Source organism: Pelophylax lessonae (assembly GCF_965119305.1).
Source record: "Pelophylax lessonae genome assembly, chromosome: 3".
In the NCBI taxonomy this organism is placed as follows: domain Eukaryota; kingdom Metazoa; phylum Chordata; class Amphibia; order Anura; family Ranidae; genus Pelophylax; species Pelophylax lessonae.
The window spans coordinates 181572581-181591301 of NC_138770.1; the positions used below are offsets into that span (position 1 = coordinate 181572581).

General features: G+C 45.9%; 1 protein-coding gene across 1 annotated transcript in view; it reads right to left on the reverse strand.

Moving 5' to 3' along the window:
* The window catches only part of UBXN7 (UBX domain protein 7), a 76761-nt gene that overhangs the window by 57178 nt on the left and 862 nt on the right, over nucleotides 1-18721 (reverse strand). Inside the window, exons 2-3 of the mRNA XM_082251869.1 lie at nucleotides 6843-6990; nucleotides 4869-4933 (exon numbers count right to left, since the gene is read on the reverse strand). Coding sequence (XP_082107995.1) covers nucleotides 4869-4933; nucleotides 6843-6990 — 213 coding nt within the window. The remainder of the gene's footprint in view (nucleotides 1-4868; nucleotides 4934-6842; nucleotides 6991-18721) is intronic.

Consider the following 18721-nt stretch of genomic DNA (forward strand, 5'->3'; position numbering starts at 1 on the left):
TGAAATTGGGGTTGTACATTTTACTGGAGAACTATGAGCATGCACCTGTGTGTAGTACTATTTCTGAGACCCTACTGTCACTGACAGCCACATGACTCACTCTAACAACCAAGAGGGAGTCAATATCCTTTCTGAAAATTGTGAAAACCATGGCAGACAATCGTAATTGCATGAGGTTTTTTACCCGCATTCACGAAACACCTTGTATTCTTCTCACAGAATACAAGGCGGTTTCTAAATGGACAAAGGGAGAGTGAATGACAGGAGCCTTCACTAATCGCAGCCCTTTAACCCCACAGCACCAGAATAATAGCTCTGCCTGTACATTCCAGAGTCAATGAAACTACTGTATGGGCTTAATGCTATACAAGGATCCAGGCCCAAGATTACCATCATTAGTAGTTACTTTTTACACAGAACACACGGCAAAAAAAATTGGATTTTTGTCCTACTGTAAAATCATTTTCTCTGATGTTCATTGAGGGACACAACTCTAGAACCTTCTTGACCACTGGGTTATGCTGCCCCCCACAGGAGTAGGACACTAGACAGGGAAAAGCTTTACCACGCCTATGGGGCAGTCCCAGGGGGTATACTCCCACTTCCTGCTATAGGCATTCAGCTTTGTTGCAAGCAGCGTCAGAAGAAAAAATAACCAAACTTAATAGAGGGGTGGGTGCTGTGTCCATCAATGAACATCAGAGAAAAGTATTTTACGGTAAGACAAAAATCCAATTTTCTCTCTTTAGTTCATTGATGGACACAGCTCCAGAATCTCCTTGACCATCAGGACGTCCCAAAGCAGTGTCAAACATGAGGGCAGGGAAAAACACAGCCTGTCAGCACAGTGATGTCCAGTTTGTCCTATAGAGCAGTTGGAGACTCTGCTCATAGAAGAGGATCGTCCAGGTATCCCAGCACTGCAATCCCCCGCTCTTGCAACAATGCCAACACCGGGGCCAGCACTTTTGTGAACACCCGAGGAGCTGAGGCGAGACCAAAGGATAACGCCACTAATTGATAATGCTCCATGCGCACGGCAAAGCGAAGAAAATGCTGATGCCCAACATATATTGGGATATGGAGGCAAGCGTCCTTGATATCGATAGAGACCAGAAGATCCCCTTGATGAAGGGATGCCACTACCGTGCAATTGGATTCCATCCGGAATTTTTGTACCCGCACAAAGCGGTTCAAGGCCTTGAGGTCCAGGATTGGACAAACTTTGCCTTCCTTCCTGGGAACAGTAAATAGGTTTGAATAAAACCCCTGAAAACGTTCCGATTCTGGAACCAGTACAACGACCCCTTGTAAGAGCAGATTTTACACCACCCCAAGGAGACTTCGCAGGCGATCTGGGAACAAAAGCAGGTTGGAAGGGAAGAACCTTGCCAGGGGCCAAGACCGAAACTCGATCCTGTAACCGGACCGAATTAGCTTGTGGACCCACCTGTCTTGAATCAAGGAGGTCCACGGGTCCAGAAAGAAGCAAAGACGTACCACCATCCCAGATACAGGTGAGAACGCCCCTTCAGGCAGAAGAGGGCTTGTCCGCGGGTCTGGAGGGACCCGTCCTCAGGCTTATCAGACCATGGCCTCTTTGAACCTCCTGAGGGGGTTTAAAATGGTTTCAATGATCCCTTTCCTGAGATCCTGAGGAACGAAAGGGCCGCTTGTGAGCTGAGAAGAAAGGGACATGTTTGCGACAAGACTCCTTGCTCCTGGTAGCCTGTGGGAGAAGAGTACTTTTCCCCCCTGTAAGACCGTTAATGATCTCATCCATGGAAGCCCCGAACAGGCAATCTCCTAGAAAAGAGAGATCAGACAGGACCTTCTTGGAAGCCTGGTCCGCTGACCAGTATTTGAGACATATCATGCGCCGAAGGATCACCGCTGTTACAGATACCCTGCAGACTAAGGAGAGCCGCATCCAGAGAGGCATCACAGATGAACTGCAACCCCTGGACTAACTGGTCCGCCAGCTCCGCAAAATTATGGGGAATCTGTTCCCCTTTCCAAATCCTGGCGCAAAAGCTTTGCCCATTCCATTAAGGTCTGGGAAACCAAAGTTATGGTAAACACTGGTCTAAGGATGTAACCGGCCATGGTAAAAAAGGTGTCAGACCAGAGATTCAGCTCTTTTGTCGAAAGGGTCTTTAAAAGACGGAGAGTCCGCCACTGGGAGAAGGTTGGCTTTATTTACCTGGAAACCGGAGAATCCACCAAAGGCGGTACCGTTGTTTTTTTTTTTAACAGGGACTCTTCAAAAGGATACCTTATAGCAAAATGCTTAGGCACCCCGAAAGAGCGTTTAGGGAAATCCCACTTGTCAAAACAGGCGGGAAAGGGGAAAACCTTTGCCACCTTTGAGGATCTGCGGGTACCGAAATGTACTGGCGTCTCCAACACAGCAGTGGCCGTGTCCTCCAGTTTTAAAGTTTCCGGCACCGATACAATCAGCGCATCCACTAGCGCTTTTTCATGTGCAGCCGTAGCGGAAGAGGAATCATCAATATCAGAGCACTCAGGGTGCGTGGACGCAGACCCAGTAGGGTCAACCTCAGAATCGGAGGAGATAGAGGATGCAGGTGAAGGCGGGGGATGCTTTTTGCCTGTCCTGTTTTGCAGGACCATATCTACCCTGGACACTAGTGACTCTAGGACCGCCGTCAGAGTAGACAAAGCAGACTGGGACCCAGAGGGCCCCTGCAGCCTCTGAGAGGGGGTCAGGTGTGGAAACATGCTCCAGGGACTCCATGGGTTAACCCGGAGACCACTAGCAAAAAAAGAAAAAATACTGCTAAAAAAAAAAAAAAAAACACCACTGCACTAGCGGCTCCACAAGTCCCAGCGTGCCAAGTTGCTGCTACAGCAGAAGGAGGGAGCGGGTTTGCACCCACAGGGACTCACCACAACCGACTCAGGATAGAGTAGAATGCCAGACTGCATGCTGTGTGGCGATCAGAGAGAAGGAGCAAATCCACAAATTAACACTAGAGACCCACCGCCAAATCACTGCTCCATAGGCTTCAAAAACATGGCTGCTGCTTCATATCAATGGGAAACTACAAGAAAATGGCTGCTGGAGTACAAAACCATGGCCGCCGATACCTACAGCAGCCATCCACGACAAAATGGCGGCTACAGGCGGTGCCCACGCAACTTCCAGGACCCCCAGAAATGAAAGAGCAGTAAGAAAGGGCCATGGCAGAAGCTCCCACCAAGACCATCCCCCCAAAAACAGCCTTTTTTTTTATAGCAGCCGGCAGCACGCCCCCTCCCCCCTCTCCCCGGCCCCTATTGCCTGCTCAATACCCCGACCAGATATAACAGGTATGGCCACCCCAGCAGGGAGGGGGAAGGAGAGGGGAGCTAGGTGTAGGTAAATGGAGGTGGTCCACAGGGGGAACACAATAAATGAGGGAGGATGCTATGTGGGAAGCCAAAAGGCCACCAGTGGAAAAAGGGACACTACTTACCACACCATGGAAACCGCGTGGGCACCACTCAAGACAGACCACCCCACCATTAGGATGGGGGTGCTGAAGGCCAGAGGTACATTGCGATTCAGGTCGTGACCAGGTCTATGCATCTTTGCGAGACGTTTAACTTGCTGGCCAGCCCCCATCCAATGAGGCTATGTCGCGGCCGACCTAGAGTGGAGCTGAGGTCGGGTCGCGCTCCCTGGCTGGACTGGGGAGATCATAAGGATCTAGGATATCCAGTCAATCACCCAGTCCAGCAGTTGATTGTAGTTCTCACAGGAACAGAAAATAACAAAAGACAAAAATAACAATAAAGAAAAACTGTTAAAAAAAAATTAAAAATACTAGGTTCAGAGATCCTAGCAAGGAACTAAGTCCTTACTCCTGATTAGGCAGAAAAAACTGAATGCCTATAGCATTAAGTGGGAGTATACCCCCCCGAGACTGTCCCATAGGTGTGATAAAGCTTTTTCTTGCCTACTGTCCTACTCCTGTAGGGGACAGCATAGCCCAATGGTCAAGAAGACTCTGGAGCTGTGTCTGTCAATGAACAAAAGAGAAATATATTTTGATGGAGTTCAGCTTTATTATGGAAGTACTTCTGGCCAAACCTTTGATACAATTAGCCCCAATTTACAAAACTTTAACACAAAGAAAAGGCTCTCTAATTTAGCAATGTGACTGTAACTTTCAAATCTAATTTGAAAATATCCTTAGGCTTGTGAGCTAGCTTTGTGAATTTAGCCTGCTGTATTAAAGTGATTGTAAAGACATTTTTTTTTTTTTAAATATCAGGTTTATACTTGCCTGCTCTGTGCAATGGAATTGTACAAAGTGTCTCGAATCTCCTTTTTAGGTCCCCCGCCAGCACTCCTGGCCCCTCCTCTCTGGCGAGGGCCCCCCACAGAATGCGGCTTTCTTAGGGGGGCACTTGTGCAGACTTGCTCCCAGGCCCCGCTATCTGTATCTATAGGCACAGACAGCAGGACTTGGCCCTAAACCTGGTCCCTTGTCACTAGCTTTGACTGACAGCCGCTGCCTCAGCAAAGCCAGTGAGACCAGGATGTGAGGGGAGAGAAGAGCTGCAGACATGCACAATGCTGGATAGAATAAGGGCTCGGGTAAGTAAAAGGGGGATGAGGGGGCAATGCTGATGCCTATACATATAAAATGTTTAGGCTTTATAATCACTTTAATTACAGAGCTTTATGCCAGTTTATATATTTTATGAGAGTAAATATGTTTTCTGCAAAACCCTGACATAAATGGCCATTTTGTGTAAAGATATTTGTCCTACTGATGCAGAATCCTTTTACACAGATTAGTGTCTGGACCCTTGAGACATTTTACCAGGTTACACTTCACAACATGCAAGCCTCTTACCACCAAAGATTTCAGGCTCCACAAGGATTTCTTGTTTCTGTGGAATTGGTGCGCGCACATCATCTCTAAAACAATAAAAGTAACTTAATTAAAAGGGAAAGTATATCAGGCTTTTTCATTTTAGTTACGGTTGTAAAAGGTTACAAAATGTTGTATAATATTTTTATTCACTATTCAAATTCAGGCTAATGCATAACAAGCAGTCTATGAATCATAGTTCAGTACACCTCAGATTGAAAAGTAAAATTTAATTGGTTACCTATAGCAACCAACCAACTAGATTCCTTAATGCATTTCAAAAATTGTAGAACCTATAGTTTGCTATATTTGACAGATCCATTTTTCAAATTAGAGTCATTATTGGGAACATGATAACATTCAGTCCATCTCAGAATAGGATGCATTACGTTTTTGCTGGACATTAGTCAAGGCTCCAGTGCTATGCTTTGAAGGATGGTTTAAAAAGAAACGTATATGGCACTGAACATAAGAACACCACAAAACAGTCCAATAAAATAGTGATATTATATGTAAGAAAAAAAAAAAAACAAGGTGCTCAAAAGACAACTATAGAATTTGTTCAGATATATACAAATGGGTAATTGTAATTTCCTTACACCCACTCAACTGTGCAAACTTTGACAGCTGGTTTCCCAGCCCAGCACATTTATCTCTAGTCTGAACACGTGTAATGCATGGCACGACACAATACAGTGCTGACCCACACCTCAGCAGATCAAAAATGCTGACTTCAAAAGCATGGGCCTCATTTATCAAACTGCTATTAGGGAAGATTTTTTAGTGCTAAAATTAAGTCTTACTGCCTGCATCCTTTGACCCCTAACTTTAAACTAACCTTTCGGTTGCTCCCCTCTCCACCTGAACCCTGGTAACACTAGTGGTTGGGGGAAGTAAAACCTCACAGATGAGATGCATTTTTACCAACCCCTCCACCTTTAGCTGCAGAGGCAGCAGCTGGGGGTGTACACATGCCGCAGCAGGTATTACACCTCATCGCTTTTCGTGGGAGTAGCACTCGCTAAGCACAACCCATCCTCTCCACCTGAACCCTAAGGGCCTGGTAACACTAGTGGTTGGGGGAAGTAAAACCCCACAGATGAGGTGCATTTTTACCAACCCCTCCACCTTTAGCTGCAGAGGCAGCAGCTGGGGGCGTACACATGCCGCAGCAGGTATTACACCCTCATCGCTTTTCGTGGGAGTAGCACCCGCTAAGCACAACTCATCCTCTCCACCTGAACCTTAAGGGCCTGCTAACACTAGTGGTTGGGGGAAGTAAAACCCCACAGATGAGATGCATTTTTACCAACCCCTCCACCTTTACCTTTAGGACCACTCTGCATGCACATAGTTACGACACAAAAGTGCAGGCTGTCAGCCTGAGACACGTTAGACAACTTTCAATGCTTTTAGTCATTGTAGGGTACTGCCCCTGGTAAGGCAGAGGCCTCCAAACTTGCTAAACAATGGGCAGTTTACTATACATCAGATTTTAGCAGGGCCATACTGTGACCAGTTGGAAAATAAAATGCCCGAGCGTCAGTGGAAGTAAACAATGCCTCAGGCTAGGTGGTCAGTGAGAGTAACAAAAATTACACACCTTTGGTCAGTAGTAAGAGAAGAGTGCTGCTACCAGTGGGAGGAAAAATACCCCCCACCCCCAACACCGCTGACATCCATGGGAGGAACACTGCCTCGCCGCTGGCATCCGTGGAAGGATTAGTGCCCCGCCGCTGGCATCCGTGGGGAGCAACTATGCCCCACTGTTAGTGTCAGTGTAAGGAATAATTCCTCATTGCTAGTGTCCATTAAGGAACCAGTGCCCCAAGAGCCAGTTTAAGGCAAGCAGAGGGCTACATCAGGGCCACAGGCTGCAGTTTGGAAAGCACTGCTGTGGGTAAAAATACATGTCACTACCACATGCCATAAAAAAGGTAAACTTTATTAACTTACTCGGCAGGCGGATGGGCACTTGAAGCCCCTGCAGAGCTTGTGCTTGGCTCCTCCACAACAGCACCTCCATCCAGGAACATAGTGACAGCCATTTCCAAGTTGTGATTGCATGCTTCCAACATATGCTTGCCCACACTTTCACTGGCTCCTGTATGGAAACAAATATTGTCAGTTCCATGTTATACACATGTACATTGCAATTGAAGAACTTCCAATTATTCAGAAAAAGTATTATATAAAATGTGATGATTTTCTAAACGTATGACAGTTAGCAGATGGTCACTGCATCTTGCATTGTTTATTTAAATATACCAGTCAGTTCAACTTAAACTGGCAATAGACAGTTCGGATGTCAGGCCGGCCAAGATTCGAACCACGTATGGGCAGACTGATTGTACCACCAGCTTCTCAGATTTTACATGCAATTATTGCTACTAGCAAAAAACATTGTGTGTTCTCCCAACCGTGATGGCTCGCCCCCCCAGGAGAACGCAATAGCTCCACGGGAGGGATTTTCTTTCCTAGAACCCACGGTTGCAGGAAAGAAAATTGCACCATCTATGGCCAGCTTTAAGCCTCGTACACACGCACCGATTGTTGGGCGTAAATTTTCGGTCAACGTCCGATCGGCTGATTATCGGCTTGTTAGTATGATGCTTCCGACAACAAACTGCGAATTTTCGGCCGAACAAAATCTGGTGTGCAGGCTATAAAAATTTTTGTTGGCCGTCAACAGAACGACCGATTGTTCCTCAGTCAGTACAGATTTCGACAGACAGAAGTCAGATGAGCAAGACTGGGCATGCTCAGAGAAGAAAAAACACACGGAAAGTTAACCAGCACATGACATCACTTCTGAAGTTGGTTGTTGTTGGCCGACAAAACTCGTGTTCAGTCTAGAGCACATTTCAACCAACACAACAACACTGGACAAAAGACGGCCGATCGGTCGGCCAACAATCGGTGCATGTGTACGAGGCTTTAGACAATCTACCCCAATCAGTATCTATGCAGGAAAAAGGAACCACTAAAGCCTTGTACACACGCACCGATTGTTGGCCGACCGATCGGCCGTCTTTTGTCCAGTTGGTTGAAATGTGCTCTAGACTGCACACAAATTTTGTCGGCCAACAACAACCAACTGCAGTAGTGATGTCATGTTCTGGTTTACTTTTCATGTGTTTTTTCTTCTCTGAGCATGCCCAGTCTTGATCATCACATTTATGTCTGCCGAAATCTGATTGAGGAACAATCGGCCGTTCTGCTGACAGCCAACAAAAATTTTATAGCATGCACACCAGATTTTGTTCGGCCGAAAAGTCGCAGTCGGTTGTCGGAAGCATCATACTAACAAGCCGACAATTGGACGTTGGCCGAAAATTTACGGCCAACAATTGGTGCGTGTGTACGGGGCTTAACAAGCCGACAATCGGCCGATCGGACGTTGGCCGAAAATTTACGGCCAACAATCGGTGCATGTGTACGGGGCTTAAGTACTGGAGAGATTACCAACATCCATATTCATTGTAGAAGATATCTATGGGCATTACAATAACAGTCCCCACCCTAGGATCCCCCCCCTCTAAATGGGTCACTGTGTGTCATTGCAATACCTGTAGATGTTTGTGATCAGAGAGAGTGAGAACAGTTTATTTTTCCAGCAGTCTGTGAGCATGGACAGCTCAGCTTGTCTCAACTAGCAATACACCAAAATTTCTACTGCTGAAAATGATCACTTGGAGTTTGAGTGGCGGTTGGGAGAAGCAGCTTGAAGCAGAGAAGCCAAAGTAATGCTGCTCTAGGTGAGTGACCGACTCTCACATGTTGTGAACTGGAACCCAGGGTGCTGCACAGCTCGTCTGTGAGATTCAGTAACACGCAGAAATTTGGAATATTGCTGCACTCCATGGTATATTCATAAGAGGTTTGAGTAAGCACTGAATTTAGAGCGAAACGCGTCACCTTTTAATGTTCCTGTCTCACCTGTGATGTCATTTTATTGCTTCAATAAACATACCAAGGAGTGCAGCAATATTCCAGATTTGTGCATATCACGTGAAGCAGATAACTTCTTGGTAATGTCATCATGACCAAGTATCTGCTGTCATTCTAACTAACATTCATCCCAGCAGCCTGCCTAGAATATTTGATTTGTAGACAATCCACTGTATAGTTTACAAAGCAGGCAGAAGAAGCACATTTCTCACCTGAAGAAAACCCACATATCAGGGCCTACAGCAATAAAGAGTGACCAACAGCGGCGTAAAGCCCCGTACACAAATGTCTAATTTTGACTTATGCCTCGTACACACGTACCGATCGTCGGCCGACCGTTCGGCCGTCTTTTGTCCAGGGCTGTCGGTGTCTGTTGAAAAGTGCAAAAGACTGCACAAGAATTTTGTCCGCCGACTACAGAAGTGATGTCATGTAATGGTTAACTTTCCCTGTGTTTTTCCTTTTCTGAGCATGCCCAGTCTTGCAAATCTGCGGTCTGTCGGCCGAATTCTGTACTGACTGGCGAACAATCGGCCGCTCTGGTGTCGGCATACAAAAATTTTAATGCTTGCATGACAGATTCTTTTCGGCCGAATGTGCGCTGTCGGCTGTCGGAGGCATCATACTAACAAGCCTACAATCGGCAGATCGGTCGTCGGCCGAAGCTTTTCGGCCGACGATCGGTACGTGTGTACGGGCCTTTAGCTACTGAGGCTACGTTCACATGTGGGCGCAGCGGATCAGGGCAGAATCACCGCGATTCTGCCCGCGATCCGCAAATCATTGCAAATCGTGGGTGCGATGCCCGTGATTTGCAATGGCACCCCAAACGCTGTGCGATGTTGCCGCGATTTCCACCTGCCGAATTGCGGTAACATCGCGCAAACAGAATCGCGGGAGGCATGACGCCCAAAAAAGGTACAAGAGCTTGTTTTGCGGGTCATGCGTCCCACGATTCTGTTTGCGCAATGTTACCGCGATTGGGCAGGGCGGAAATCGCGCCAACATCCCATAGCGTTTGGGGTGCCATTGCAAATCACGGCATCGCACAGGCGTCTCGCGATTTGAAATGATTCCTGGATCGCGGTGAACATGTGAACGTAGCCTTAGTCATAATAGGATAAACAAATTACAACTGACTATTTTTTTTCTAGTGTTGCTGGACAGGACACCAGCCACATACCTCAGATCAAAGGCTTACCTCCAGAAAAATTTATTTTTGCATTTAAAGGAGCAGGTAGAGCCGGTTCACATAGGCACGACCCGACTTTGCCGGGCGACCTGTGAAGTCGCGGTGCGCAGCTCGCACCGCGACCTCGGAACGGCATACACGGACTTCATATCATTGAAGTCAATGCAGGTTGTTCCAGGTCGCCCCAAAGTAGTACAGGACCCTTTTTCTAAGTCGGAGTGACTTGTGTCGCTCCTATTAGAACGGGTCCTGTGCTAATCTATGGCAGGCGACTTGTCAGGCGACCAGGTCGCCTGACAAGTCGCCCCAGTGTGAACCGGCTCTAAATGCTTTTATACATTTCAACAACAGTTAAAGTGATATTAAACCCAAATGCAACCATTATATTGCAGCTTCCCAATTCTTAAAGTGTTTATAACCCTGAAAAATATTGATCCTGTTCCTTTAAAGCATGTTATACAGCACAGTGCTTGTGCTGGGTAATTAGGCCCTTTGTATCACCTGAAATACCTGGCTGATCCTGCCTGGTTCTGCCCTCCCCCCTGTAAAAGTGTGAGAGTCAGCGCTGCCATCAGTGAAAATAATCCTTTCAATAAATATATATTTAAATTTAAATCAAATAAACCAATGAACGATACTATATAGGATCACAGGTCTCCAACCCCCATACAGTTAGATTCACTCCCCTAGGCTCACATTTAACCCCTTGATCACCCACTGTGTTAACCCCTTTCCTTCCAGTAACAGTGCATATTTTTAGCACTGATTACTGTAGTCATGTCACTGGTCCCCCCAAAAGTGTAAAAAAATGTCAGTTAGGAGTCCGAGCTGTCCGCTGCAATGTCGCAGTCCCGCAAAAAATCACAGATCGCCGCCACTACTAGTAAAAAAAAAAAAAACAAAACAATAAAAATGACATAAATCTTTCCCGTAGTTAGTAGACGCGATAACTTTTGCGCAAACCAATCAAAATACGCTTATTGCGGTATTTTTTACCAAAAATACGTAGCAGACAACAAATTGGCATAAAATGTTAAAGTGGAGTTCCACCCTAAAATGATACTTACCTCCATCTTCTCGCTCCGGGTCACCTGAAAAACAAATGGATAATCGCATTTTTTTTTTTTTACTTACCTCGTAGAGAAGAAAATATACTTACCTTACTTCCTTCTTCCTCCCCTCGGCGGCCACGGCCCATCGTCACTTCCTGGCTTTGCAATGATTCCTGGGAGCTGAGCGTCATCGCTCCCAGGAATCATTGCGCCTGCACCGGCCCCGACGTCAGTTCCGGGGCGCGCGCGTCATTCCCTCCTAAACAGCTTCTGGCCATGCCCAGAAGCTGTGCAGGGATGACGCGCGCGCACCGGAAGTGACGGCGGGGCCGGTGCAGTGCATCGTGGGACCGAAGAAGACGGAAGAGGACGCCGAAGAGGATCGCGCTGGCTTCAAGCTGCCCACACCTGAGATGGCAGCGCTGGACAATACTTTTTCAAGGTAAGTATTTGTCCTAAAAGGTAAGTGCAACCCGGGACAGATCAGAGGCTATCCATTGTGGAATTATATTAGCCCCGACTGTCCCAGGGGTATTTTTATTAAAAAAAAAAAAGTATTCCCAGGGTGGAACTCCGCTTTAAAAAATTTTGATTTTTACATTTTTTTTTGGGAATGTTATATAGCAGAAAGTGAAAAGTATATATTTTTTTTTTTCAGAATTGTCGCTCTTATTTCGTTTATAGCGCAGCCGTGGTCTGATGAGTCCAAATTTGAGATCTTTGGTTCCAACCACCGTGTCTTTGTGCGACGCAGAAAAGGTGAACGGATGGACTCTACATGCCTGGTTCCCACCGTGAAGCATGGAGGAGGAGGTGTGATGGTGTGGGGGTGCTTTGCTGGTGAAACTGTTGGGGATTTATTCAAAATTGAAGGCATACTGAACCAGCATGGCTACCACAGCATCTTGCAGCGGCACCATCCAGTTTGCGTTTAGTTGGACCATCTATTTTTCAACAGGACAATGACCCCAAAACACACCTCCAGGCTGTGTAAGGGCTATTTGAACAAGAAGGAGAGTGATGGGGTGCTGCACCAGATGACCTGGCCTCCACAGTCACCAGACTTGAACCCAATCGAGATGGTTTGGGGTGAGCTGGACCGCAGAGTGAAGGCAAAAGGGCCAACAAGTGCTAAGCATCTCTGGGAACTCCTTCAAGACTGTTGGAAGACCATTTCAGGTGACTACCTCTTGAAGCTCATCAAGAGAATGCCAAGAGTGTGCAAAGCTGTAATCAAAGCAAAAGGTGGCTACTTTGAAGAACCTAGAATATGACACATTTTCAGTTGTTTCACACTTTTTTGTTATGTATATAATTCCACGTGTTAATTCATAGTTTTGATGCCTTCAGTGTGAATCTACAATTTTCATAGTCATGAAAATAAAGAAAACTCTTTGAATGAGAAGGTGTGTCCAAACTTTTGGTCTGTACTGTATGTTAAAGTGCAAAAAGGTGCTCAGTATGCAAAACATCAACAATTCTTCTTTCTTGCTGTGAAAAAACAACAACATGCACCACCAAGGAAAAAAGTGCTCTCCAAAAGGAATCACCACAAATGATTACATGAGCTCCTTAGCTGCTCTGATCCCACATAGAGATCATAAATGGCTTTCTGCATAGCAGCGTTATACAGATCTCCTAAACTGAAATAAACTGCATGGAGGAACTTAAAGTACAGAGGAAAATCCACAGTGTAGTATTTCACAAATACATTTTAATAAAAAAAAAAATGAAGTTACACTTACAATTTTCAAGGAGTAAGGCCCCGTTCACACTGGGGCGATCCGACTTGGGGGGGCGACCTCCGAGGTCGCGGTGCGAGCAGCGCGCCGCGACCTCGGAGCGGCCGGCACGGACTTCATAACATTGAAGTCTATGACGGTCGCTCCGGGTCGCCCCAAAGAAGCTCCGGACCCTTTTTCTAAGTTGGAGCGACTTGTGTCGCTCCTATTAGAACGGGTCCGCAGCTTCCCTATGGAAGGCGACCTGTGAGGCGACCAGGTCGCCTCACAGGTCGCCTTAGTGTGAACGGGGGCTAAAAACAGCATGTGTTACAAACAACCAGCAGATTCAATCGGTCAGCCGGACTTGAAGAATGACATCACGTGTGAGGCCCCTCCCAACGCGTTTCTCTGTAACCAGCGTCGATGGACTTGATTTGCACAGATATGTTAATTCAGGATGAGTTCATCTTACGATTAATGCACTTTACTGTGTTTTTTATGTGATGTATTAGCTCATATTAGCACAAGGACAGCGCACTGTGAATTATATTCTTTTGTTGGCATTTTTAACATTAGTTGGGTATAGCTTGGAAATCCACTTTAACCAGTTCTGGACCAAAAGGATTTGCCCCCTTAATGACCAGGCCATTTTTTGCAATTCGGCACTGTGTTATTTTAACAGTAAATTGTGTGGTCGTGCGACACTGTAGAGAAAAAAAACTGATGTCCTTTTTTTACCCACAAATAGAGCTTTCTTTTGGTGGTATTTGATCACCTCTGCGAGTATTATTTTTTGCGCTATAAACAAAAAAAGAGCGCCAATTCTGGAATAAAATCAATATTTTTCACATCCTGCTATAAAACATTCCTCCCCCCCCCCCCCAAAATGTAAAAATCTAAATTTTTCATCATTTTAGGCCAATTTGTAATCTGCTACATATTTTTGGTAAAAAAAAAAAAAAAAATCGCAATAAGAGTATTTTGATTGGTTTTCACAAAAGTTATCGCGTCTACAAACTAGGGGAAAGATTTCTCATATGTATTTTTTTTTACTAGAAATGGCGGTGATCTGCGATTTTTTTCAGGACTGCGAACTTGCGGTGGACAGATCAGACCCCTAACTGACATTTTTTACACTTTTGGGGGGACCAGTGACCAGTGACATTACTACAGTAATCAGTGCTAAAAATGTGCACTGGTACTGTAATAATGACACTGGCAGGGAAGGGGTTAACCCAGGGGCGATCAAAGGGTTAAGTGTGAGCCTAGGGGAGTGTTTACTAACTGTATGGGGGGGGTTGGGCTTTTGAAATGATCATAGAGACCTGTGATCCTATATAGAAAGATCACAGGCGCTCTCTGTGATCATTTCAGAGAGAAGAATGGTCAGCTGTGTTTACAATAGCTGATCGTCCTTCTCTCTCAGCGGGGTGCGATCGCAGGTGCCCGGCGGCAATCGCAGCCACCGGTCCCATGGATCGGCATTCCTGCTGCCTGGTGGAGGCGAGAGCGCGCCTGCAACTGACGTAGGTCTACGTGGTTTCACGCAGCCGAGTCTGCCTGCCGCAGTAAATATGCATCAGGCGGTCGACAAGTGCCAAAGAGGAACTTCAACCCCCCACTTTGTGCCTTTTTAACCCCTCTCTTCCCTTTTTTTCTGGGTAATCCAAAAAAAAAAAAACCATGCTCAAATGCCCAACACACCAACCTAGCATTGTTCTGTAGGGATCCTATGCTAGTCACCAGGTCCCATGCTACCAACTTCTTCTCTGACATAATTGGGAGCAGGTTGTGTCCTCTGAGTTCTTGCAGCCAGCCACCTGATTTCACAGGTGCAGGGGCATTTGATTAAGGGTCTGGCTGTAAAAACCAGGAAAAGATGCACGCCCCCCAGATGATGCGCTGCATAGTACCAGGAGGCCTTCTAAGATGAGTGATGCGAGTATCCCTGGAAGATGCAGGAAACTGAATACATTAAAGTGGAACTATACTTAATTTAAAATTTTCATAAAACAGTTACAGTAGCTCACAAAAGTGAGTACACCCCTCACATTTTTGTAAATATTTTATATCTTTTCATGTGACAACACTGAAGAAATTACACTTTGCTACAATGTAAAGTAGTGAGTGTACAGCTTGTATAACAGTGTAAGTTTGCTGTCCCCTCAAAATAACTCAACACACAGCTATTAATGTCTAAACCGCTGGCAACAAAAGTGACTACACCCCTAAAGCCCCGTACACACGTACCGATTGTCGGCCGTAAATATTCGGCCGACGGCCGATCGGCCGATTGTAGGCTTGTTAGTATGATGCTTCCGACAGCTGACAGCGCACTTTCGGCCGAAAAGAATCTGTCGTGCAGGCATTAAAATTTTTGTTGGCCAACACCAGAACGGCCGATTGTTCGCCAGTCAGTACAGATTTCGGCCGACAGACAGCAGATTTGCAAGACTGGGCATGCTCAGAAAAGAAAAAAGACAAGGAAAGTTAACCATTACATGACATCACTTCTGCAGTCGGCGGACAAAATTCTTGTGCAGTCTTTTGCACTTTTCAGCGGACAGGACAGCCCTGGACAAAAGACGGCCGATCGGTCGGCCGACGATCGGTACGTGTGTACGAGGCATAAGTCAAAATTAGACATTTTCCTGCCCCAGTGTCATGTGACTTGTTAATGTTACAAGGTCTCAGGTGTGAATGGGGAGCAGGTGTGTTAAATTTGGTGTTATCATTCTCACTCTCTCATACTGGTCACTGGAAGTTCAACATGGCACCTCATGGCAAAGAACTCTCTGAGGATCTGAAAAAAAGAATTGTTGCTCTACATAAAGATGACCTAGGCTATAAGACGATTGCCAAGACCCTGAAACTGAGCTGCAGCACAGTGGCCAAGACCATACAGCAGTTTAACAGGACAGGTTCCACTCAGAACAGGCCTCCCCATGGTCGACCAAAGAAGTTGAGTGCACGTGCTCAGCATCATATCGAGAGGTTGTCTTTGGGAAATAGACGTATGAGTGCTGCCAGCATTGCTGCAGAGGTTGAAGGGCTGGGGAGGTCAGCCTGTCAGTGCTCTGACCATACGCCGCACACTGCATCAAATTCATCTGCATGGCTGTCATCCCAGAAGGAAGCCTCTTCTAAAGATGATGCACAAGAAAGCCTGCAAACAGTTTGCTGAAGACAAGCAGACTAAGGACATGGATTACTGGAACCATGTCCTGTGATCTCATGAGACCAAGATAAACGTATTTGGTTCACAATGTGTCAAGCATGTTTGGCGGCAACCAGGTGAGGAGTACAAAGACAAGTGTGTCTTGCCTACAGTCAAGCATGGTGGTGGGAGTGTCATGGTCTGGGGCTGCATGAGTGCTGACGGCACTGGGGAGCTACAGTTCATTGAGGGAACTATGAATGCCAACATGTACTATGACATACTGAAGCAGACATGATCTCCCTCCCTTCGGCGACTGGGCCGCAGGGCAGTATTCCAACATGATAACGACCCCAAACACACCTCCAAGACGACCACTGCCTTGCTAAAGAAGCTGAGGGTAAAGGTGATGGACTGGCCAAGCATGTCTCCTGACCTAAACCCTATTGAGCATCTGTGGGGGATCCTCAAACAGAAGGCGGAGGAGCGCAAGGTGTCCAACATCCACCAGCTCCTTGATGTCATCATGGAGGAGTGGAAGAGGATTCCAGTGGCACCAAAAATATTGACTCTTTGGGCCCAATTCGGACATTTTCACTTAGGGGTGTACTCACTTTTGTTGCCAGCGGTTTAGACATTAATGGCTGTGTGTTGAGTTATTTTGAGGGGACAGCAAATTTACACTGTTATACAAGCTGCACACTCACTACTTTACATTGTAGCAAAGTGTCATTTCTTCAGTGTTGTCACATGAAAAGATATAATAAAATATTTACAAAAATGTGAAGGGTGTGCTTACTTTTGCGAGATACTGTACATTCCAACAACAATAACTGTTACATGTGCTTGTGTTCTCAACCAAACTGTCAAACCATCAAATAGCTGCTGTCATAACTGATCACATGTGCAGCCCCATGGCAGTTGCAGATCAAAGAGAGAGCAGGATAGCAGCTTCATTGGCTGAAAAGTATAGGAGGGTTTGGTTCCACTTTAATTCTCACCAACATGATAAACCAGCAGGTGTGGGGATGTGTTCTCCAAAAAAGGAGGAAACAAAAAAAAGGATATAACTATAGACAAAACTTCTTTTTTTTGTAGTTTTGGATAGAGTAGAGAGGGATTAGAATCCCTATCAGGTTTTTATTGCTGTTTGTGTCCCCATTAGGTAGATCCACCCTCTCTGTTTGTCTTGTTTACCATTTTCATGAAAAGTGAAAGTAAAAGAAAATCTCTAATTTTGGGTTGTCCCCAGAACAGTAAGAGTAACAGTAAAGTTTCCAATGGGAACACTAGTTCTGGTGACAAACGGGAATATACTCACTTTGGAGAGGGATTTCCTTTCACTTCCTGTTTTGGATATGGGACAGGAAGTGAAGGGAAATATCTCAGATGGCAATAAATACCCCCAGCAGAGGTTAGATCATCCCTTAGGCTGGGTTCACACTTAATACAGATTTGGCTCACAGCAAGGGTTCCGTGTGTCCTTGTTTCATCTCAGGCCCAAATTTTTGCCTGAATTCTGACCAGAAAACAGAGCCAATGACACACAGGGCCCCTGTGTAATCCACTCTGCAGCTGCCACTGAGATGTGTGAACTGGTTCCATTGAGAGCCAGGCACCCTCTCCTGACATGTGAATTGGATGTGGGGGGAAATCTGCATCCAATTCGCACTAGTGTGAACCCTGCCTTAATCTATCCAAATCAGCAAAAAAGGTTCTGAGAGAGGAGGGTGATAGGTGAGTGATGGAGTGTGAAGGCCTCCTGTAGGCACAACGCTTTTTTTTTCTTCATTTTAGATAGATTAGAGAGTCTGTTGTTTTTGCCATCTGTGTCACACTAGGGAGATCTACCTTCACATCCTGTCCCATAGCCAAAACAGGAAGTGAGAGAGTCCCTGGTGTCTCCACTGGTAGATTTCCCCTCTATTCCTGTACTGGCGACAACCCAAAATTTGGGATTTCTTTTACCTTTGGTAATACCGGTTACCAGAACAAACAGGTTGAATCTCCCTAACAGGGACACAGACCGCAATAAAAACTGAAAGGAATTTTAATCTCTCCAAAGGGTCTAAAGCCTAAAGTGGTTGTGAAATCAGTGCTCACAATTACTGCCAGCCCCTCTGTTATAATAAGCTACACTACACAGTGCATGTGTTTTTTTTTTTTTTTTTTTTTTAATTCTGCAGCTAAATACCGTTTTTCACATAGCCGATGTGACCGCCCACAGCTCTCCTTCCCAGATCTAAGGGCTACAGTGGGAGGGGCTGAGATTCCCTTCTGATATCGGCCAGGCGATCACACAAAGTCACATTGGGGATGTGGAAAAAGGTATTCAGCTGCAGAATTGAAAAAAAAAATAAATAAATAAGCACTAGCTTTACTGCTACACCGAATAACGGCAGAAGGGGCGGGTTTGGAGATTGGCTCACACACACAGGAGCTGATAGGCAGGGAGGGAAGGGGGAGACTGCAGGCTGACGGAAGCACGCCAACAAACCACATTATTATGGATCAGCAGCCATAGTTACGGTGGTCAGCCCACTAAGGGAGACACAGAAACAGACAGGATCAACCAGGTTTTCTACAGCACAGAAAGGGATAAATGACACCACACAAGCACTATGTAGTTTAACATGCTTTAAAGAAACAGGATCTTTTTTTATAGGGTTATAACCTCTTTACAGAATAAGTATTGCCTTTAGTTATACTTTAAGAGTCGGAGTGTGTGGGGGGTCCTATTAGTGGGCTTTAAATGACTT